At 42.9% G+C, this 23,674-nt stretch overlaps 1 protein-coding gene across 5 annotated transcripts in view; it reads left to right on the plus strand.

Annotated features, from left to right (window-relative positions):
- The window catches only part of THSD7A (thrombospondin type 1 domain containing 7A), a 294,643-nt gene that overhangs the window by 174,113 nt on the left and 96,856 nt on the right, over positions 1–23,674 (plus strand). For all 5 annotated transcript variants that reach the window (XM_031940732.1, XM_031940733.1, XM_031940734.1 and 2 more), the window contains 2 exons: positions 419–574; positions 2,433–2,645. In XM_031940732.1, coding sequence (XP_031796592.1) covers positions 419–574; positions 2,433–2,645 — 369 coding nt within the window. The remainder of the gene's footprint in view (positions 1–418; positions 575–2,432; positions 2,646–23,674) is intronic.

The following is a 23,674-nucleotide window of genomic DNA, read 5'->3' on the forward strand; positions in this document are numbered from 1 at the left end:
TGTCTGAAGGACAAGGATAAGGAATCTATGACCTTGGCTCTGGGAACTTTGCTTCACATAATGCTGCCCCATTTGATGACTCACATTGAGCCTGCCATTCAATAAAACAACAATATTCAGACATCATTATCTAACCGTGTTTCTCCAGTCTTATGCTTATGAGGTTGAGTTTTGGACCCACATGTAAGACTTGACATTTTCCCCTTATTAAATTTCATCTGATTGGATGCAGCCCAATGCCCAGATTTGTGAAGACCTTTGGGAGCCTACCATTATGATCTGTGAAATGAAAAGCGGTCCACGACACCGATTTTAAACAATGCCATCTTCCTTTCATGTTGGAAACATTGGTGTGGTATCATACTGAGGCCCAGGGTCCTTTTCTGGGTGATTTCATTTTTTTTATTTTCCCCTACAGCTTCCAAACCAGTAGACTGGAAACTCTGCACGGGAACCGTCCCGAACACCACTCAGCTCTGCCACATTCCCTGCCCTGTTGAGTGTGCAGTGTCAGCATGGTCGGCCTGGGGACCTTGTACCTTCGAAAACTGTAATGACCAGCAGGGCAAGAAAGGTAGGCGACTCTCTCACTTTCATCAGGCCTTCTGCAGCAGAACTTGCTCTTTAACCTTTAGGCTTTCTGTCCACTGTGCTTAGCACAGTCCTGAGTACATTGTAAAGATTTTGAAGTGATTTAACATCCAAGACCATGAGTCAAGAAGAAGAACTCTTCATAACTGGAGAAGACCCGTGTCAGAAGGTGACTTAAAAGTGAAGTGCGAGGGATGGCAGTGATAGCTCATAGCATGGGGGAGCTGCCTCCATTCACATCCCATTACAGCACACAGCCCCAATAACAGGGATACCTTTCTTTCAGGCTGCCATCTCCAGGCTTGAGCTCAGGGCCTCGTGCAGAATAGCTGCTGAATCAGTGTCTGTAGAATTGAATTAAAGAGGCTGGACATGCAATGATGAAGTGGCTCATCATGTCACGGAGGGAACCGAAGTCTCATCAATTCAGAATGTATCTTCCTTTGTGTGAGAAGATGTCTCAGGAGATATGACAAATTTTAGAATCCACGAGTACTACTAAAGGTGGTGCTTAGTATGCAAAAAAGGAGTTAGAGTCCTTGAAAAAATAAGGAAATGAGAATACATTACAAATGTGGGATCTGGTTACCCATCAACCTCTCTTATTCAGGTCACAACTGCAAAGTGCTCCCCCAAAAAGAGGTTTCTGAGCAGTTAAAAAAAAGTCACCAGCTTATTCAGAGTATAGAGTCTTAGACATTTTCTCAGGACCTACTTTCATTTCACACATATTTGAGCAAAAGTTGGACACCACCTGTCTGTAGTATATTATAGTAAGGATTCCTTCCATGTATAGCCTGGCCAGATGGTCAATGATGTTCCTTCCAACTCTCAGGTTCTGTGAATTTTCATAACCTTGGTGAACCAGTTCCTTAGCCTATAGAAAAGTGAAATTAGTTTAGTTTCATTTAATTTAGAAGGAAAGAAAAAGATGATATATAGTCCCAGCAAAGGATGCTATGAATAAAATATTAAAGGTATCCAAGAGAGAAGAAAAGACTCTATAGAGTCCCAGGCTACAATGGATAAGGCAAAGATTTCTTCCTAGTTCCTGATGGCTTCACTGTATTATACACAATGGTGTGTTTGGCAGGAATCATTAAAAGATAATTAAAAGATGTTCAATTACTCTGACACAAGGAACCAGGTTACATTTAAGAAAGTTTCCCTTCAAATAGTTAAAATTTAAAATAGCTTTGGTATTCAAAGTTGGAAAAAGCTGGAGCACTCCAGAAAACTCAGGCACCCAGTGGGATATTACCATAGCTGAAGGTAGGCGATGCATCTGTCTGCCTGGCTGGCTCCAAGATCAGTGGGTGTCAGGTGCATACATTATCCCATGGGAACACCAACTACGACATACGTGCCTGGCAAATGGTTAAATCGTTTAAACCTCTAAGATCAGATTGCATACTTGAAAGACAGCATTGAATTGTGGTTAGAACTTTGGAACTAGAATGAAGAAAACCTGGATTCAAATCTCACTCCTAACACGTACTAGTGGGATGTGATGGTAGTCAATATCTGAGCCACTCTTTCTTCATTTATAAGACAGACTACTTGAGAGGAAGTGTATGTTGCGTTGGGTAATAAATGCAAAATAGTTGCCAACTTGTATTGATAGAGGGCATTGTCTATAGTGAAATCAGAGATCCAATCTCCGTCCCTTGATTTAGCTCCCTCTAGGATTATTGTTAGGCCTTGCTTCAATCCCTTAAGTGAAGAATCTCGCTCTGAGCAGCAGAATTCCCGTTCTGACTCCTTAAGGACTGTGCCTCCTGGAGTTGTCCATTGTACTCGACCATTCACTGACCAAACTTTTTCCTTCCCAAACTCTTCAGGCTTTAAGCTGAGGAAGCGGAGGATTACTAACGAGCCTACTGGAGGATCCGGAGGGACTAGTAACTGCCCTCACTTGCTGGAAGCCATCCCCTGTGAAGAGCCTTCCTGCTACGATTGGAAGGCGGTGAAGCTTGGGGACTGCGAGCCGGACAATGGAAAGCAGTGTGGTCCCGGGACGCAAGCGCAGGAGGTGGTCTGCATCGACAGTGATGGTAAGACTGAGTCGCCCAAGTAGAATGATGGCCGCTGAGTCTTGTGTGGAGTTCTGAACAAGACACTTCCAGTTCTCGGGGGCAGAAATATTACAGTCAGGGCTTTGGGGATTCAGAAGGATCTTTTCGTTTGGAATCTGTGGTGTGAAACACAACCAACTCAGTGACAGAGGCCCGAAATACAAGGGACACACTCGAAAATAAGAAACCCCTAAATGTGCTAGGTGACCACCGGGGATAAGATGATGGCAATGCTCACTGTGAATCAGAATGGGGGAAAATGTGCTTGTTTTGGTCTTGCCTCATCTGTTTGAGATCAGACCCGGGACTTCACTGCTGCTAGGAGTCCTTGTAAAGGACCAACCATCACCAGTGAAGGAGTTCCCAGCAACTTCCTCAGGGTAACGCTGCCATCGTGTATTAGCCATCATTTGAAGCCATGCCAGCTCTCTCTTCCCAGAACCACACTGCCTCTCTAGCTTCAGCTCCCAGATCACTTTGTCTTCTCCCTTTTGATACAGGGATGTAACAAACTGGCTTCAGTGCCAGTTCCCCGATAATAATTTGCCTCAGGACCCTGTGGAAGCACCTAGCATCCAAAAGTGGTCTGGATCCAAACCTTGGTCAGAGCAGAGGGTGAGGGGATGGTTCCTCGTCCCAGAAAATTGATAATTGTTGCTTGGGTACAATTTCCATAGCCTTTGGTGATGGCACACGTGGCACAATGGCTGGCCCATGATTAACTGAAGCTCTTCCCCCTGTTATACAGTTCTTTTCCTCCTCCTCCCAGGATCCAAACTGGCCTGTTGAGCATTCCATTGGTACTGTAGTCTCCCAGGGCTCCCTCCTCCAGAGTTCTAAACTAAACCTTTGGAAAATAATCTGAGACCTTTTATCACAAAAGAGTCCTGGATGTGGCTTGGGGTCCAATGATGTCCTCTGGATAGCCAAGAATACCATAGGAGGGGTAATACACAACATCCCCACCAAGGAGCTAGATGCTATTATTACTCCTATTTTACAGATGAGGAAATTGAGGTACATTGAGGTTAAATGACTTGCCTGGGGTCTCTAAGGCAGGATTCCAATTTAGGTCATCCTCACTTTAGGTCAGGTATCCTGCACTGCAAAATAATTGGCTCAGGGCGGGGTGGTACTAGTTTCAGCTTTGAGATGAACTAGCTCTGTACCCCTGAGCCAATTATTTCCCATCTCTGAGTTACATTTTCTCCATATTTCAAATAAGGGAGGTTGGACTTAACTGCCACCACAGTCCTTCCTTGCTCAAATGTTTGGATTCCATGGCTATTAGAACAGCATGCCCAGAAAACTGGGCCCTGGGGCCTGGAACCATGATGATGAGGTCTGTTTGGAGACGAGGCAGAAACATTCGGGGCTCCCTCAGGGATGATGGAACATCTGGCAACTGTCATCACCGCTCCCTTCCTATTTGCTTTCAGTGAGTACAATCGTTCCCTCCTGTGGCTCACAATAAGTGTTCTGAGCAGAAAGCTGTCCTCTGGGGTAGGAAGCTCAGTGCTGCCATGGAGAAATGGTTTACCTTTAGGCTTAGCAATTCTCTCTCTTCCCCTGATCCAAGGCACATACGTGGTAAGCCTTAAAGAAAAGGCAAACAGGCCCACTCTTTGGTATTGTGGGAAGGGAAGGAAAAGGGGGCTCCTATGATCTTGTTGTGGGTATGGGCTTTTCTGGCCTCTTGAGAGAGCAAAGTTCAAGTCCTTGGATGCACAGGTCAGATTGAGGAGCCAGAGAGGAGGCTACCTCTTACCCAGCATGCCCCATATGTCCATGAGCTACCTGGTGTCCAATCCTATAGAGTCTACCTATTTCTAAGTTAAGTTAATGCATGGTGAGTGTTCCCACTGCAATGAAAAAAGCCCACACTGGGCTATTAGCTTTTAATTTCTATAGAAATTCATGTTAATACAGTGAAGAGAGCAATGGACTAGTAGTCAGAACACTTTGGTTCCAATCTCAGCTGTGCTCACTCCTATTTGTGGGCCTCTGTTTCTACAACTGTACAATGAGGAGGCAAACAGCCTCTTCTTAATACTAAAAGTATTAAAAGTCTCTTAGAGCTCTAAAGCTTGTGATCTTGGGACCCAGAACACTGCAGGCTGGTCCTTCAATGTCAAATGAACAATAGAGAGCCTTCACGGCTGGCTTCTTGGTTGTAGAAAGTGCAAACTTATTTAAAAAACACTCATGTAATTTGCTCGTTCCAACATTCAGAATCTCACAATCCCACTTCTTCTTTTCAGTTGTGAGTCAGGATATCATACTTCTTGATTAGTCCATACAAGGAATCAAACAACTTCTCTCTTTTCCCCCTTTCCCCTCCTCTCTCCATTCCCCCCTCTCTGTCCCTGCATTTCTCTCTGTCTCTCTTTCTCTGTGTGTCTGTCCGTCTCTCTTTCTCTGTGTGTCTGTCCGTCTCTCTTTCTCTGTGTGTCTGTCCGTCTCTCTTTCTCTGTGTGTCTGTCCGTCTCTCTTTCTCTGTCTGTCTGTCCGTCTCTCTTTCTCTGTCTGTCTGTCCGTCTCTCTTTCTCTGTCTGTCTGTCCGTCTCTCTTTCTCTGTCTGTCTGTCCGTCTCTCTTTCTCTGTCTGTCTGTCCGTCCCTCTTTCTCTGTCTGTCTGTCCGTCCCTCTTTCTCTGTCTGTCTGTCCGTCCCTCTTTCTCTGTCTGTCTGTCCGTCCCTCTTGCTCTCTGTGTGTCTGTCTGTCCGTCCCTCTTTCTCTCTGTGTGTCTGTCTGTCCGTCCCTCTTTCTCTCTGTGTGTCTGTCTGTCCGTCCCTCTTTCTCTCTGTGTGTCTGTCTGTCCGTCCCTCTTTCTCTCTGTGTGTCTGTCTGTCCGTCCCTCTTGCTCTCTGTGTGTCTGTCTGTCCGTCCCTCTTGCTCTCTGTGTGTCTGTCTGTCCGTCCCTCTTTCTCTCTGTGTGTCTGTCTGTCCGTCCCTCTTTCTCTCTGTGTGTCTGTCTGTCCGTCCCTCTTTCTCTCTGTGTGTCTGTCCGTCCCTCTTTCTCTCTGTGTGTCTGTCCGTCCCTCTTTCTCTGTGTGTGTCTGTCCGTCCCTCTTTCTCTGTGTGTCTGTCCGTCCCTCTTTCTCTGTGTGTGTCTCTTTCTGTGTGTCTCTTTCTGTGTGTCTCTCTGTTTCTCTGTCTCTCTCTCACACATAAACACACATTCACACACACACACACACACACACACACACACACAGTTTTACCTTTCAATATAAGGTAGAATTTCCTCCAATACATGGATCAATTCATAGATGATTCAATCAATCAATTCAATCAATTAAAGAAGGAAAACTTTTGTGACTTAAGAGAAATCTGGGGATCTTCTCAGAGTGGACATTTTTCAGTATAAATGGGCAGCTAGCTCAGGGGCCAAGTGGAGGACTATAAATAACCTTCCTCCTGGATGAGCCAGGGGGGAGTAGGGACGGGGTCACCTAATAAGAGATTAGCAGCTGCACCAAATGTTGCTCTGTAATTAAATCAGGCAGAGGGAATTGGAGTTGATTACTTCTGCAGACTCTTCCCAATACAAATGCTTGAGCTGGGGCTATAGATTTTGTTTTGTAATTGAGTTGAGATTCAACTGTGGAACTACGGAATTAGGGCATCTGCCTGATTTCGGTTTGTGGAGTAAATAGGATAGGAAGCTGTTTCCTTCCACCAGACCCTTGCATCTTCCAAATTCGGGTGTTAATTAATCCAATTAAACTCAGGAAACATTCTAATTAAATGCCTTCTTTTCATTTTCCTGAAATGATTGTTCAGAATTTTAGTATTAATACTTTCAGAGACTATTGAATCAAAGACCGATAGCATAAAGAGAGGATTTACTCAGGTCCCCAGAAGACAAGAGGTTAACTCAAAGTTACTTGGCTACTTGGATTTTTCTCACCTTTTCCATATCATGTGAGAATCAGGCAGAACTAAGAATAATGCTAACGAGTTTATAGAGTTCCGATTCTGTGACTATGAAAGGATCCACTTCTTTAGCTGCCCTAAGAGAAGGAGGAGACTTTCCAGAATCCTAAGACCAACGTAGAGGTCAAGAGTCACCCAGTACCTTCAGAGAATGCAAGCCTTAGACATTGTAGGAGAATTCATCTTAATTCAGAATTCATCTTTAGGACAAGGTTTTCTTGACCTCTGAGGACTAGAAAGTCAAACTTTTAAGGTTGGCCCATCCCTTACCAAGCACAAACTGATGTCCATTTGGTCCTCAACTATTCACCCAGTCTTTTGTCTCACCTTGGACACATCCAGTTCCTTTATGGGCAAAAATCCTTTAGAAAAACAAGGTTTTTGAACACAAGCAAAGGTTCTTTTGCCACAGAGTCAACATTCAAGACAAACAGGCAGAAAGCAATGGGCTTTTTCTCTCTACTTATTTATCTGCTCCTGGTCCTTGCAACAATGGAGGTGGTGGTAGTTTCTTGAAGAGGACCATGACATCAGAGAGATGACGCTGACATGCAAGTGCATTGAATTTAAGTGAGGAAGGCTGTGCAAGGTTACCTGCCTCACTTTCCCCTCTAGAGCCATCTGAGTCCAGTAGCAAGATACAAATCAAGACAACTGAAGATGGCTCTGGATGAAATGGGAGAGCTTGTTCTTTTTAAGCTAGAGTCTTTAGCTTGCCACACCAAATTCCCACTAAAGCTCTCTTTCTTCTCCTAGACCTTCTACACATAATAAAGAAGGAGGAGGAAAAGAAGGAAAAGAAAGGGAAAGGAAAAAAGAAAGGGAAAGGGAAAGGGAAAGGGAAAAGATGGATCACTGTGCCTGAGAGAGGCTTGATCTATGCTACCACTCAGTATGTTGTTTCCCAGATTATTTGGAGTTATATAGCAGGATCAGTTCTCAGTAAACTGGAAGTTATCAAAAGTTCTCTGAACTTTCTGAATAGTCAAGAAGAGAGGTACAAAGAAGGGATTGTAAGGATAGAAAATAAATTTCTCTTCATATCCACTTTCCTCCATCCTGAAACTAAGGAACATTTTGCTTTTGCCTTTGTTTTCCTAACATCTCCCATAGTGCCTGATGCATGGAAGGCATTTAGCTTTTCACTTTAACTACACTAATCACCACCATTTTCTCTGAGGCAGCTTGATAGCATTGAGTCATAAAGTGAGAAAAAAATAACTTCAAATCCCACCTCAGACCTTGCTAGCTGTGTGATCCAGGGTAAGTCTTTATATGCATAAGATAGAGAGATGTCGAGCAATCAATAGCAGACTCATATGGCTTCAGAGTGGCAGAGTTGGCAGACTCAAAGATTGTTTCATTAGGGAATTCAGCAGGTCATATAAAATATGACTTTCTTAGAGTGGGATTCCCAAAGGGTCTCATCCCTACCCCCAACCCAGCAGCAAACAGATTAGATTTGGCCCAGCCTGCATCAGGATTCAGGTTGTCTTGTGAGAATGGGGAATGAGAGTCCAGTATACCTCCTCTCTAGCCTTCCTGTCTCGTTGCAGTGCAATCCCTTCCTCACTGAGCTAGAAATATCCATTATGTCCGAGGCTATCTGCCAGCTGCTGGCTCTTAGTAGAGAATTCAATGACTTAAGGATCACCCTTTGTACTAGTAGTCTTGGCTACACACTCTATATGTAATGGTCTTCCAATACCTTCTAGGAGGCAGTTGCTTTCAAAGATACAATGGGAAGTCACAGGGTCTGAGCATATCATTCTCCCTTCCAAAGTTCCTGATATTTGCTACTTTGATACAATACAATACCTCAATAGCTTTCAATATTTACTGTGGCTTAGAATGTGAAGTTTGCAAAATTAGAACAACTGCTGCTCTTTAGTATTGGGATTGTCTCCATTTTCAAACTTTTTGATGGCAACCTTCACTGAAACCTGAGAATTTCATCCTCCTCCTCCTCCAATGGAGAGGCAAGGACCAGTCACTACCTGAACTCCCTTTAGGTCAGTACTGGAGAAGAGAAGGAACCCTATAGGTGGCTAGGTTTCTGTGAAGGACAGGAGGACAAGCAGGACAGAAAAGGAGGGCCAGCTTAGAACTTAGCTCAGTTCCTCAGAAAAATATCTCTGTCACTGTGACATGCATGGCTGCCCTCCAGAAGTGGAAGCAACTTCAGAACGAAGATTAACCCGCCATTACATGGGAAATGCTGATGCTTTAAGCACAGAGAGCAAGGCTATAACTAGATTGTTTTCTCCATAATGCACCCTATAAATCAAGAGAGAATTTCCTCTTCCTGTAAGTTGGTGTGTCATTAAATGTGTTCAGAATGTAATTATCTGGGGTATTCGATTTAACTCGAAGGTCTCTCATTTTACCATCAGGCTCAAGTGCCAGGTTTGGAGGGAGGGCTTCATATAATTAGCTCCTGAGTTTTTATTCAATGTGCTAGAAAGACAAAAGTCATTAAAGCCTCCCAGACAGTCCAGAACAAGAGAATCTCTTTCCCCATCACAGGAGATTACAGAAGACCCTCTTTAGCAGTTTACAGGAATCTCCATTTTTATTTAGATTGAAGAAATGTGGCTTAACATTTTGGTCTATTTATGATATAAAAGTTGTTGTTATCCTTCATAATTGAAGAGGACCAATTTTGACTTCACTATGTTAGGGTCAATGAACAGTGGCTCCAGCTGTAGTAGATCAGACCAATAGAAGCTGGGAAGACTACTACAGACTGGCCACAGATAATCCCTCTAAACCTTGGGAATGGAAATGGCTCAAAATTTGTGCTTTTCACTTTTTTTGAACTACTGCAGATCTGCTTTGCTCACAGAGCACTCACTTTGTGTCTAGGTTCTGTGTCTTTGCTACCTTAAAGTGCTGCTGTTGATATTTTGTTTTATTCTGCCTTTCAGAGCAGAAGGGAAGAATCAAAAGGGTGAACAATCAAGGCTAGTCGTAGGCAAGGACATGGGTTCATTTTTTCATGCAAGTTAAAATTGCTTTCTAGGACAGTCGGACCATCCCACAGCTTCATCAGCAATGTACTCACATCTGTCTTACTGTTCCCTCTCCAATATTTAGTTTCCTTTTTTGTCATCTTTGTCAACTTTCTAGGTGGGAAGTGATACTTCAGAATTATTTTAGTTTACTTTTTTTCTTTTAGTGGTGATTTAAAGCATTTTCCCATAGTTATCAAGAAGTTGGGATTTTTTAAATGTGTTCAGTTTTCTGATTTTTGCTTATTGAGTCCAGTAATTGACAAACTTCAGCCCATCTCAGGGCCAAATGAAGTTTGAGTTAAGATTTTTACAATTTTAAATAAAATTTATTGTATGTAAAAAAAAAACGTTCTTAGACCATACAGAAATAGATGATGGGCAGAATGTGGCCATGGAGTAATAGTTTGCCACACTTGAGTCAGCCATTGTTTTTCTTTTTCTCTCTGTCTCTCTGTCCCTATCTGTCTCTGTGTCTGGTTCTCTGCCTCTTTGTTTCTCTTTGTTTCTTTGTGTGAATCTCTTTCTGTCTCTCTGTTTCTGTCTGTCTCTGTGTGTCTCTCAATCTTTCTGTGTCTCTGTCTTTGTGTCCCTATCTCTATGTGTGAATCTCTTCATGTGTCTCCCTCTTTGTCTCTGTTTTGGCTCTGTCTCTTTCTATCTGTCTTTTGCTTTTCTACTTGAATCAGTCTTGAATCATCCCAATGATTGGAGCTTTGTAATATAGCCTGGTATCCTGTAGTAGTATTTCCTCTATTCATACCCCCCATTATTTCCCCTGAGATTCTGGGCCTTGTTTTTCACCAAATGAATTTTTTTTTGTTATTTGGCCTGTTCTATAAAAAAGATCCCCTTGGTAGTTTGACCAGGTAGCTCTCTGTTTCTTTACAAAGAGAAAGCCAAAAATAAATATAAATCCAGTTAGAGCCAGAAGTTGTATTTGATATGAAAGCTCTGAGGATTCATCTCCCATATAGGTAGCATAATTCACCACCAAGAGGCCCAAGTACTTGCCCTGGCATCTTGCAGGATTGGAGCCTCCCAGGGTCCCTCCCAAGACAGTTAGACTTGACCCCTTACCTGAAGGAAGGTGGCTGATCACCTGGATTTTGCCCATAGCAGCTATTTCAGGGGGAACCTGAGACTTAAACTGGCCTTTAGATTGCCCCAAGCTCCTGTGACTTGTAAGCAGCCTCCCTTAGTCCATTTCACTGTATTCCATGCCTTCCCTTTGAATGTCCCTAAATCAACAATTTGTATGTTTTGCTTAATTTTTCCTTTGCAACAAGCAAGGGCTTGATACTGTGAATCTGGAGCTCTATTTAGAAAGGGCTGGGACATGGATACATTTTCTTGAAAAGAAAGCAGGAAAGCTAGGCCACGACTCTCTGGGTGGGCCGTCTTAACAGCCACAAAATGACTTAAAATTTGCCTCATTTACAGCTGAATTGACCCTGGATGATGTCTCCAGAAACCTTAGAAAATACCCCAGTCACCTCTGTACACTCCCAATTCACAGATGAGAGATGGGGAGGATAAAAAAAAGCATTGATTAAGTACCTACTATGTACAGCACACTGCTAATCACTAATTTGGAGTGGATGCTATTTAAAATCCAGAAAAAGTGAAAGAAATGAGCCCTCCCACAATATACCCAACCACCTGCTGCAATTCCCCTGTTTTTTAAACTAGGCAAACAGGGGCAGGGGACGTGTGAAGGGGGTTTGCTTGGCAGCTAGCGCCAGTCCAGTCATCGTCCCATTGAACAAACAAGAACAGTCAGTTTGTTAAGCATCCCCACGGCCTTCACTCAGGAAGACGCCCTCTTTACCCCACAGAGATCTCAGGTCTCTGATCAAAGGCAACTCACTTTAATGAAGCAGAGCCAGCAAGCTAAGGGCTAAAGGGAAGACGGGGGAACATTCAAGGCAGGGCCAATAGCCGGTCCAAAGGTCGGAAAGATGGAGTGTCGTGTGCAAGCAACAGTGAGGCTAGTGGGGCTGCATCCTATAGAGCAGAGAGGAAATCGCAGAAGGGATTGGAAGGCAGGAAGGGGGCCCACAGCCACAAGAGGATTTTAGATCTGATTCTTAAATGCAAAGCCACTGGAGTTTGCTGATTGGAAGAAGGGGGAGAAGGCGACATAGACCTGACAACTGAGTGGACAAGGATGAGTGGAGAGGGCAGACTGGAAGCAGGCAGGAACTTCCCCTCCATCCCAGCAGCTGGGAAGATAAGAGTCTGCACTGGGGTGGGGCAATGTCAAAAAAGAAGGGAGCATTTTCAAGAGACGTAGGAAAGGTAGAAAGGACAATATTTGACCATAATCTGCTGTCAACCTAAGGGACTGGGAGAGCAGCTTGACACCCCTGCTGTATGTACACAAGATTCCTCAGAGGACACCAAATGCATGTGATCACCTTCCTAAAGCAGGAGACTCTTCACCCGCAGGACATATGGGCACACACGAGGGACAATTCCCAGGGGGGCTGGCTCTCCACAGCTTCAGTGGCTCACTGTAACAAAGCCCCTGGATGCTTCTAGCCTTTCTTCACATGAAATACTGTCCATTTTCAAAAGACCTGGTCTAAAACAGCAGCCATGGCTGCATTGTGATGTCCTGCTTAGGAGTGTCTGGAATGGGCAGAAACACTTACATCCCAATAGTTCCTCCTGATCCCTGCCTAACCTTGTACCTCTAGTGCAGAAAACCTGATATACTTGGAAAGAAACCTATGGTGATGAGCAAGGTGCCCTGGTTAGCCATTAAGAGCAGCCAATGCGCCCATGTACTGAGCTCACCTCTCCATGGGAAGCACTCACACAGGATGGAGAATAGGTATAGGAGCTGTGGTCTTCCAATCCCAATGGGAGTGGCCAAAGCGGGAGGGAAAGACAAAGAAGGAGCTCTCAGTGGCAACTCTTTTATCCCTGGTTCCGCCTTCCCCTCCTTGTAATTCACTCACATGTTAAGATATCACCCTTCCAATGTCACTGGTCCTCTGAGATTTAAGGATCAACAATAAATAAATGAACAACATCCCTGGTTCCACTTTGTGGGAAAATTCTGATGTCTCCATAAAAGGAGACATTCCCATCCCTAGCTCTCTCCTTCTCCATAACCAAAGGCAGATGCTTTCCAGATTTTACTTTGACAGAGAGGAAATATAATGTGTACCAGATGTATCCAGCTAGCTATTGCTGGCATTCACAAATTTACGATTCCCAAATAGCCAGAAACTAGGACTGCCTGTTTCTAGAAGAGAGGCCCAGGCCTTCCTGTCCAGAGGGCTTTTATCCTGACCCATCCAAGGCCTCCTGGAATCGCCCTTTTAAGTGGAGAATTTTAAAAGGCCATGACTCTCTCAGTGCTGAATGGTCAGGGGTGAGGATCAATCAATTAATAGGCATCTATTAAGCACTTACTACATACTGGGCATTATGCTGAAGATGGGATGTACAGAGAAAGGCAAAAATATTCCCTTCCCTCAACTAATTCCCAGTCTAATGGGAGAGACTATATGTAGCAACATTCTGGATAAATCCCCAAAAGATGGGAGCTAACCTTAGAGGAAAAGGAGCTAGCAGCAGGGGAGCTGTGGAGGGGGCAGATAAAGCCTCCTGGGAGATGGTGCTTAATGAAATTAGAGATATTAGAGATTCCAGGTACAAGAAACAGCCAGTCATGGAGACCAGAGGTAGAGGCTCCTGTGGGAGGGACAGAGGTGGACGAATGTGGCTGGATCCCAAAGCACATAGAGATGAGAGATGGAGAGGTGGATTAGTGAGATGGGAAGAGGACATCTTGTGAAGTGCCTTGAATTCCTACAAAGGACTGTTTCATCCTGGAGCTAGTCAGGAGCCACAGGAGCCAGGTGGGGTGACCTTGCACTGGCAACTGAAACTTCACTTGATCTTAGGAACAAGCATGGGGAAGGAGTCAGGAAGGCTGGATTGGAAGCCAGGCAGACAGGGAGAGGCGTACGGGGCTCTTTGAAATCCAGCTAGCAAGGCCAGGGCCACAACTGTCCCAGGAAGAACAGGAGAAGGCAGCCTCGTGGTGTGACGAGGACACTCTCCAAGGTACTGGCTAAGAAGAGCTAATATTTGGAAAGTGCTTGCTGGGTGAAAATGCTCCCTTCTTTCCTCTGACATTGCCCTCCCCCAGTGCTGACCCTCATCTCCCCAGCTACTGGGATGGAGGGGAAGTTCCTGCCTGCTTCCAGTCTGCCCTCTCCACCCCATCCTTCTCTACTCATCTATCAGGTCTGTCACCTTCTCCCCCTTCTTCCCATCAACAAGCTCCTCAAAACAAACAGCCCAGGCAGGTAGGTGCTATTATGGGACACATTTTACAGATGAGGAAACTGAGGCAAATTTGAATTCAGGAAGACCCAGTCCTAACACTCTGCCCACTGACTCACCTAAGTGCTCATACATGTGTGTATGTGTGAGCATAAAGCCATATCTAGCTGTATATGAATATATTCTCACACGCGTGTAAGACAAATGTTGTTACAATAGGCTTTGCCAATATTATTCAGTGCGAGAATTAGTGAAATGTCATGTGACATAGATTCTTAGAGTGGGAAGGCACCCTAGAAGCCATTTATTCAAGTCTCTTTAATGGAAGCTCAGTTCCCTTTTCCAGTCCCACAGCTTCATGGCAGAGCCAGAATCAGACATCTACTTTCCAACTCTAGTCGAGTCTCTGGCCCCGGTGCCAAGGGTGAAGAGGCCGGATTTAATCTGAGAGTTCATTACCAGCTAAGTATAAAAGAAGTAAGCAGTATTTGATGGAAAAGTGAGTCTGAGGGGGATTGGCAGATCCGGACTCCCAGGGAGCAGCAACACTTTGATAAATCATTCCATGCTAGGCTCTATGCTAGGCTTCTCTGATCTTGTCATCTCATCCTAAATCTCTTTTTACTTCCATTTTCTGAATAAAAATGAGCAATAATATAATTCTGAATAGACCCAGAGCCAGACAATGTGCCTGCAGGGCATCCCTCCGTCCTCTGGATCTCCTCTCCTCGAATCCATGGGACTTGGTTCCGTTGCTCTTCATGACTGCATAACTGGTCCCTGATGTGGGAAAATCGCCTCAAACTGGTGCTTCCAGTGGAGCATTCTGGGAAGAGTGCTGGCTGGGGACTTGAGCCCTGGATCCCCATATTTAGCTGTGTGACTTTGGGGGAAAACCTTACCCTCTGTGGGTCTTGGTTTCCTTATCTGCAAGATGAAGGGCTAAACCAGATGACCCCAGAAGTCCATTCTCAGCTCTGAATCTAAGCTTCTATTATCAGAAAAGTCACTTCTGAAGTAGCTGTCTCTGAGAGCTTCTGATCGGTCAGGATCAGACTCCAAGGGAGCTTCATCCATCCCAATTTATCAGCCGTATTGATCTTATTGTGCATGACACCGAGCCCTCGATTTATTTATGAAAAACGTTCTCACTATGAAAATACAAATCTCTTGATCCCGATTTGTCAGCCCCACTTATCCTCTTACTTTCCGCGGTTGCGTTTAACAACTGAAGGCCACAAAAATGGCGAAATGAGTTCATCTCTATTCTGCCCCGTCAGGCTTGAGTAGTGTCCGGGAGCGCAGAGCTCCATTGTGGCCGGGCTGCGGAATCTGACAGGCTGCGAGCTGCCCATCGACATAGTTCATTTGTCGACGAGCTTGTGCTTATCATGGTGCAGCCCGGTGATAAATTGCCTCCATAAATATTATTAAGCCATGAAATGGTGACAATAATGAGCCAGAGATCCTCCCAACACTCCCATTGGCCGCCTTCTGCACATCTCTGACACAGTCATTTGTGAAGGCATTTTCATTGTCTTAATTGTATGCTGCACATAAGCAGCCCCCTCCTTGTGGGCAGTGGGCCTGCTCTGTGCCCTAAAAGCACCTCAGAAAGGATGAGAAATGCCCCTGCTTCTGAACGGGTTCAGACACAGCCACAACTGAAGAATCATGAGCTAGCTCACAGGGACTTTGGAACACAGTAGGGTTACATAGCTGAACATCCACAACCAGAATTTCCCCAGGGAAAGACCAAAATCCCGCCGAGATTTTATTGAGTTTCGCATTGTGCCCTTTGGCAGCATTTTCCAGAGAAAGGCATTTTCCCAGGAGTCTTTGGGATGGTCAATACTTTTTGTCTTTTTTTCCCTAGCAGACATCTGAATAAATACTTTACTGCCATTGAAAGCTTTAGCTAGTAGTCTACCATCATGGGTGGCTGATACACCCACCACTCACAGGTAACAGCTCTTCCCCACCATTGGCTGCCATTATGATTAGGACTGCTAGATTTTGAACTCCATGAGAGAATTGACTGATTCTGCTATTGATCCTTGTCTTTCTTTCTATCTCTAACGTGGAACATATTTCTTTTTTTTCATTTATTTTAAAGTTTCATTGATATTTACTGTTTCTTACATTACCATACTTATCCAAGCATCCCTTGCCCTCCAACAGAGGCATTCCATATGACAAATAATATTTTTGAGAGGAAAAAATAAGATCAGCACAAGTGATTGATACATTGAAAAAATTCCAACATGTATAATGTCTTATGCCTGTGGATCTTCCACCTCCACATAGGGCTGGACTGAGTATATCTTCTCATTTCTGTTCATTTCAAGTCCAGCTTGATTTTTTTTCATAATTATAACTTTTTTATTGACAGAACCCATGCCTGGGTAATTTTTTACAACATTATGCCTTGTACTCACTTCTGTTCTAACTTTTCCCCTCCCACCCTCGACCCCCTCCCCTAGATGGCAAGCAGTCCTATACATGTTAAATATGTCGCAGTATATCCTAGATACAATCTATGTGTGCAGAACCAAACAGTTCTCTTGTTGCACAGGGAGAATTGGATTCAGAAGGTAAAAATAACCTGGGAAGAAAAACAAAAATGCAAACAGTTTACATTCATTTCCCAGTATTCTTTCTTTGGGTGTAGTCCAGCTTGATTTTTATGTTTTGTTATAGTTACTTTTTATATATTGGTGGGTCATTGTTCTTTCCATTTTCATTGTTGTAGTTACTCTGTATATCATTTTCATGGCACTGGTTCCTTCACTTTGCATTAGTCCATATAGATCTATCCATGCACACAACATTTCTTACACACCATAATATTCCATCATATTCATGTACCACAATTTGTTTAGTCAGTCTCCAATTCTTGGGCATCTATTTTGGTTCCAGTTCTTAGCTTTCACAAAAAAGTGCTTCCATAAATATTTCACAGTATGTAGGTTCTTTTCTTATCGATGGCTTTCTTGGGATGTAGGCCCAGCAATGGAGTAACTGGTTCAAAGGGTATGAACATATTAGTCACTTTATTTACATCATTACAAATTGCTTTCCAAAATGGCTGAACCATTTCACAACTCCACCAACACTATATTAATATGCTTATCATTCCACAATCCTCCAACACTGACTGACAATTTTTGTTTTTTTTTCCAATTTTCAGGGTGTTGGATGAAACCTCAGAATTGCTTTGATTTGCATTTCTCTTTTCATTAGGGATTTGGAGCATTTTTATGTGGCTGTGAATACTTTGCAGTTCTTTGAGGAACCGTACATATCCTTTGATCGTTTTTCTATTGGGGAATGGCCATTAGTTTTATGTGTATAGCTATAGACACAGAGTGTTTATATATCTTTGATCCCAAAACCTTATTCAAAATATGATAAAAGATTTCATCCCATTCAATCACTTCCCTTCTTATTCTAGACTCATTACTATTGTCTGTGCAGAAGCTTTTTAGTTTCAAGTAATCAAAGCTAACTATTCCATCTTTTATAATTGGTTCTGTCTCTTGTTTAGTTAAAAACATCTCTCCCACCCAAATCTTTCTTCAGTAACTCTTGTGCTGAGAAGTGAAGAAAAAAACAAAGGTTAAATAAGACAGTCCCTGCCCTCGAAGAACTCCCAGTCTATGGTGGATAGTTACTTCCTATTCCATGATTAATATTGCAGTTGATAAAGACAGGATGAAGAGCCAGCATGGGAAAGGCCAGTGTGAAAAATCAAGGAATCTTTCATTAGAGAGACAGCTCTGAAGTTCAGTTTAATATTTGACAATGTCTTTGACTTCTCTGGGGAAGGGGATAGGCATTTATATAGTGCCTATGCTGTACCAGGCTCTGTGCAAAGTGATTTACAAATAGTAATCTCATCTGAGTCTCATCACAACCTCAGGGAGGCTATTTTCCCCATTTTACAGTTGGGGACACTGAAGCAAACAGGGTTAAGTGATCTGCCCCAGGTCACACAACTAGGAAGTCAGTGCTTCCTGATTCTAGACCCTAGTGCTATGTCTACTGAACCACCAGCTGCCTCAAATACTGATATGGGTACTCAGCATTATGTAGCAGTAACAATACCTATATTTGATGTAAAGTTTGAACTAACTTTCTGGAGGTCCTCTGAAACCTCTGGAAGGCTCTTGGTCTGAGCAGGATAGACACCACAAGGATGGACAAGAATAGAGTCCAAAGTCTTTATTGTCTTGTCTGTATCTGTCATAGTCTGACCCAGTCTCAGTCCTCCAGCAGTCTGACATTCTTCCAGTCTCAACCAGTCTCCCCCGCCCCAGTCTGACTTTGTCCCAGCGTAAGTATCCTATTACAATTACACTATTACAGCATACTGAATATGTGTGAACTAGAGAACCATCATCTCACCAATTCCACTAAGTTAACACCTGTTTCATGTAGACTTCTCCAGGGTTCTGACTCTCTACAATTTGAAGTCAGTAGAGTTCAAACATTGGTTCTGCTGCTTAGTAGCTTCCCAACTACAGGTGATTGATTTAAGCTCTTTGACCCCCATTTCCTTTTCTATTAAATGATGTGATTAGACTAAGTGAACTCTAAGGTCTCTTCCAGTTCTGAATCCTGTGACTTTATGATGCTTGCCCCATATAGACTGCAGCCCTTCAAGTTCTTAGTAGATGGTTTCCAAGGTCTCCAAAAGGGGCTCAGCAAACATATTTGTCAGCTCTTTTATTGGCCAAGAAGTGGAAAACATAATGTAGATAATTCAGTGGAGAAGATCGTAACACTCAGTATTTGAAGTTCCTTGGAAGAGGGATTAGACTTATTCTCCCTGGCTATGAGGAGTGACTAAATGATGGATGAGCATTTAGGAAATTGAGTGCATGCCTGGCATTTGAAAGACACTGGGAAATAAAACAAAAGAAGCTTGTTTCTGCCTTCAAGAAGGCAACTCTATACAATTGAGGAGCTGTGAGCAGAGAAGGGTATTTGGGTTTGGGGACTACAGAGATTGTGAGCTGATCCACAAAGCAACTGATTGGTACAACCTTTCCAGAGCATTATTTGTCTTAAGTATATTTTTTTATTCCTAAAAATAAATGTGGAAAATAATGTCTGAGAAGAGGTATATTTGTACCATAAGGCCACATGGCAAGATGCCCCAGGTGAATACTGCTTGGGCGGTGAGATAGGGTATAAACTGGGTCCTGTAGATGTAGTGGGCTGTGGGGGAGGGACACTCATTTACTCACCAATCATAACAGCTCAGTCCCAAGGTGGAAGCTACAAAACTGAGCAGACTAGCTCTCCCAGAGCCTGGAGACATATTTTCTGGAAATAACATCCAGATGAGTTAGATGGGGAGAACTGGGGCAGGAGTAAGGCTGTTGCCAGCATGTCTTAGATGAATGTCTAGGTGGAATATGAAGCATCGTCTGCTCTGAGCCCAATTAGTAACAGTGGGTTTAAAAAGATGCAGACAGAAATCTAGGCTTGTAAGAAAATAACTTCCTAATAATTAGAATTCTCCAAAAGGAGAATAGGCTGCCTCTGAAGGCACTGGGCTCCCACTCATAAGAATGCCAATTCTTTTGCCAAAAACTTTCATTTATGGTCAAATGAAATCAGAATTTTAAAAGTGCTTAGCACAGTGTTTAGTATAATATAAATATTAAGCACTATAGAAACGCTTGCTACTTTCCTCTTCCTTCACCCTTCTGTTTGTTCTAGTCCAAAGATTTATTCTCCTTGGCAGAAAATAAGTTATAAAAAAGTAAAAAAAAAACGAAGAAAGGATCCTGATGAGCATCATAGAGTTTGTATGATGAACTGACTAACAAATGAATTTTGCCAAGAGGCTAGGTCCTCCCCAGAGCCAATCTGCTTTGTAAAAAGCCACCCTCCCATGATGCCTTTGGACAAAGCATTCATTGAGTTTAATTTCTTCTTGAAATAAACATCTTTGAAAATGATAGCTCAGCCTCCAGGTCCTTGACCACAATTTTTCTGCCTTTATGTTAAGTTAGACTATAGAGATTTACCTCAATGGCCCCAGACTTACTGTTCAAGACTCTAACTGGACTGCTGGGGAGGGCTGCTGTATCATTAACTGTGCAGGGCAGATTGGAGATTAAAAAGAAGTGAGAATGTTAGTGATAGGATCCAACTATCAATAGACTCATTCTTCTTGAAAAAGAGTCTAGGAGGTAACCTAGGAAACATTTACATAATCAGGAAGGGAGATAACCCACAGGAAAAATTCAGGTTAAAGGATTCTTGTAGTATTTACTTTCCTCTCATGTAAGGATGGATGGATGAGGGACAGTGTTCCTCAAAACTAGGAAGCCATGGCTGGATGACCACCTTCCCAAATTATTGTATGGGAATACAATACAATGTATTGGGAAGCTACAACATGTACTTAATTTTATAGCTTTATCAACATTTCAATTTTCTCTCCGAATCCCCATCCCATACTTTTTTGTTCTCTATTGGTCTGGATATTGATCCCACTTGTTTCCGTGCTAAAATTGATTTTTTCTCCCCCTGAGACCTTTGCCATTCATCAAACTGACTTTTTGTCTCATAGCACAATGTCATCCGAAGGAATTAGCCAATGGGAGATGGCTTCCCTGGTTGAAGGGGCTCCATGTGATGGTGTTTCAAATGTTCTGGATCTGCCAAAGACTTCATCTACAAAAGCAATCCAAAGTTGTTTGAGCAGCCTTTTGGTGTCAGGCCATGCTGGCTGCTGAAAATAGAACACTCAGTAGCTCTGACACTAAAATCAAAGCTTTCTTACACTTAACAAGTAACCATTTGAAACCCCCAACAGGCATCCACTGGTCACGTAGTACAGTGCAGAGAGAGAGCGATGTTGCCAGAGGCAGAAACCTGGCTTCACAACGGACCCTTTTCATTATCTATGTCACTTTAGGCAAGACACTTGAAAAATATCCTTGAGACTTACTTTCCTTGTATATAAAATGAGCTAGACCTCTAGTCTAGGTCAAAGACTTTGAGGTTCTCAACAGCTCTAGATCTATACTATATGCTGTAAGATCATGATCCTCTGGTGTTTCAAAATTTGGCATGTAGGTAATGATAAAACTGATCTAAATGGTCACAATTTCCAAGGATATTGCAATTTAGAGAAACAGAGACAGAGACAGAGAGGGACACAAGAGACAGAGAGAAAAAAGAGAGAGAGATAGAGAAACAGACAGAGTCATAGAGACAGAGAAGGACACAGAGACAGAGAAAAAGACAGGGGAGAGAGAGAGAGAGAGAGAGAGAGAGAGAGAGAGAGAGAAGGCATAAATACCTATATTAATGGCATGGGGAAATGTATGAGAAGTGACAGATAAGTACCTTGGAAAACAAAGTTTATGAGATTTGGGGAGACAGAAAGATCACTGGAATAGTCAGAAACGATTTCATGGAGTAGTGAAATTCAAACACATCTTAGAGGGGTGGGGAGGAGAGAGCGTTCAGAAAGGCTGGAAATAAAGGGTACCAAGACAAGAATGCATATATTATGTTTGAGATCAAGGAAAGGACCAATCTGGTGGGACAGAGAGAAGTTAAGAGCTAAGATCAAGTTGAAGAACCCCCTACATCTACACTAAGGACACTAAGGAGTTTGGGTATTTTTCTGTATGGTGTGGAGAGCTGTGGAAACAATGGGATGCATTAAGATGAAGCTGACAGGAAAAGGGGGAAAGAATTAAAGATGGGAAGGAATGGAAGTAGAGAGATTAGTCAAGAGACCATTACAACAGTCTAGGCATAAAATTCTGAATACCTGGAAAGGGGTATTACTAGAAATAGAAAGGAAGGAATCAAAGGATGTGAGCGATGTTATAAAGGAAAAGCTCATCTTATTTGGCTGACTAATTGAATCTGGAGCATGGGAAAGGGATGGCAAAGGTCAATCTGATACCAGGGTTTGGATACTAAGTGATTGGGAGGATGGTATTTCCCTTAATAGAATGCGGAGTCACAAGTGGAACTAAATCATGGATGAGATGAGTTTGAAACATGTTGAACTGAAATGTCTGCAGATATGGAGCTGAAAGATAATGGACCCTGAGATTTTTAGTTTTGAGACATGATTACTGTCTTGGGAGTAAACTAGATCTCTAAAGGAAGAGAATGGAAGGAACAAGAATTGATTAAGCACCTACTATGTGTCAGCCATTATACTGTAGCACTTTATAAATAGGATCTCATTTGATCTTCACAATAATCCTGTGCCATGTGTTGTATAATCTCTTTTTCTAGGTGAGGGGACTGAGGCAGACTGAGGTTAAGTGGCTTTCTTAGGGTCATATGACTACTAAGTGTCTGGGGCTGGAGTTGAATTCAGATCTTCCTGACTCCATACCAGTGCTCTATCCAGGGCTACCCACTTCCTCATATTCATGAACATTCAGGAATATTATAGGAGAGTTAAGACAAGACAGGAAAAGGGCAAATATTATTCTGATTATCAAAAAAAGAAAAGAAAGTGCAATCTTTATATTAGAGACTAATAAATTTGACTGATTTCTGGCAAAATTCTAAAATAAATTTTAAAGGATGCTTAGTGGCCATTTGAAAAAAGACCCAGGGAATCACAAGATGCAACTAGAACAACTTCATTAAAAGCAGGTCACCCCAGAATAGCGTCAGTCTTCTTTCACAGAGTTCCTTTCAGGAAAGAGCAAAAGAATGCCGTGGATAGAATATACCTAGATTTCAACAAAACAGCGGACAAATTTTTTCTTGCTAATCATGTGAACAAAATTAAAACTGTTGATTATACAACAGTGTGGATAGGCAGCTTTGAAATTGCTCATGTGGTTGGACTCAAGAACAGACATTAAACTGAGCAATCTGTTTCATATTCCCTGAGCTGACTCCCCCTCACCTCTGGCTTCTCTTTCAGGCCTGGAGCAGTTCTAACTCCTTCCAGGTACTTTTCCTGCTCTTCCCTTTCCTCTGCATTTACTAGTGCTCTCTCCCTCCACTAGGTCCTTATTTTTAATTTTTTTTACTTTTCTTTGGGCATCCTATCTCCCCGAAGTAGACTGAAAGCTCCCTGAAGTCAGATGCTTTCTCCCCAGGGCATCTGTATCTCCAGCACCGAGCTCACTGCCAGGCTCAGAATACATTTTGGCCAATTGACTGAGCATGCAATGAGGTCTTAGCTACTCGAGAGCCAGGGGACCCTGGACACATCCCTCACACTTGACTCTCATGCTTTGGCTGTTTGCTACCTAAAATACAGATAATAATACTGCTGAACTCAGAAAGTTGTAAACAAGAGTTTTAGAAATCTGAATAAAAGTGTGAGCCCGATTGAATTATCATGATCATTACCACTACTCATGTCACTTCTCTGCTCCCAAATGAGGTGAATCCAAAACTCACTGATTGACCCCTATATTCAGGACTCTTGTTTCTTTCTCATCATTTGCATCATGCTGCAGCTCCCTCACCCTACCTGTTACCTGGGTGAAGACCTTCCACCTCCATGACTTTCACATATTCAGTGGGATTGTATGACTTATCCCAGTTAATGCCATATCTGCAACCTGGAATTGCCATAAAGATACATGTATTTGAAAACCCTTTGATGACATCTTTGTTTACAGTAATTAAAATATAAATCCCTAGTGGTAAATGACCTCACCCAAGTTCACATTCTGCCACTGATTTGCTGGGTAAACTAGGACAACTCTTTTGCCTCAGATTTTTCAACTGTAATATC

The sequence above is a fragment of the Sarcophilus harrisii genome, chromosome 5 (assembly GCF_902635505.1).
Source record: "Sarcophilus harrisii chromosome 5, mSarHar1.11, whole genome shotgun sequence".
Taxonomy (NCBI): domain Eukaryota; kingdom Metazoa; phylum Chordata; class Mammalia; order Dasyuromorphia; family Dasyuridae; genus Sarcophilus; species Sarcophilus harrisii.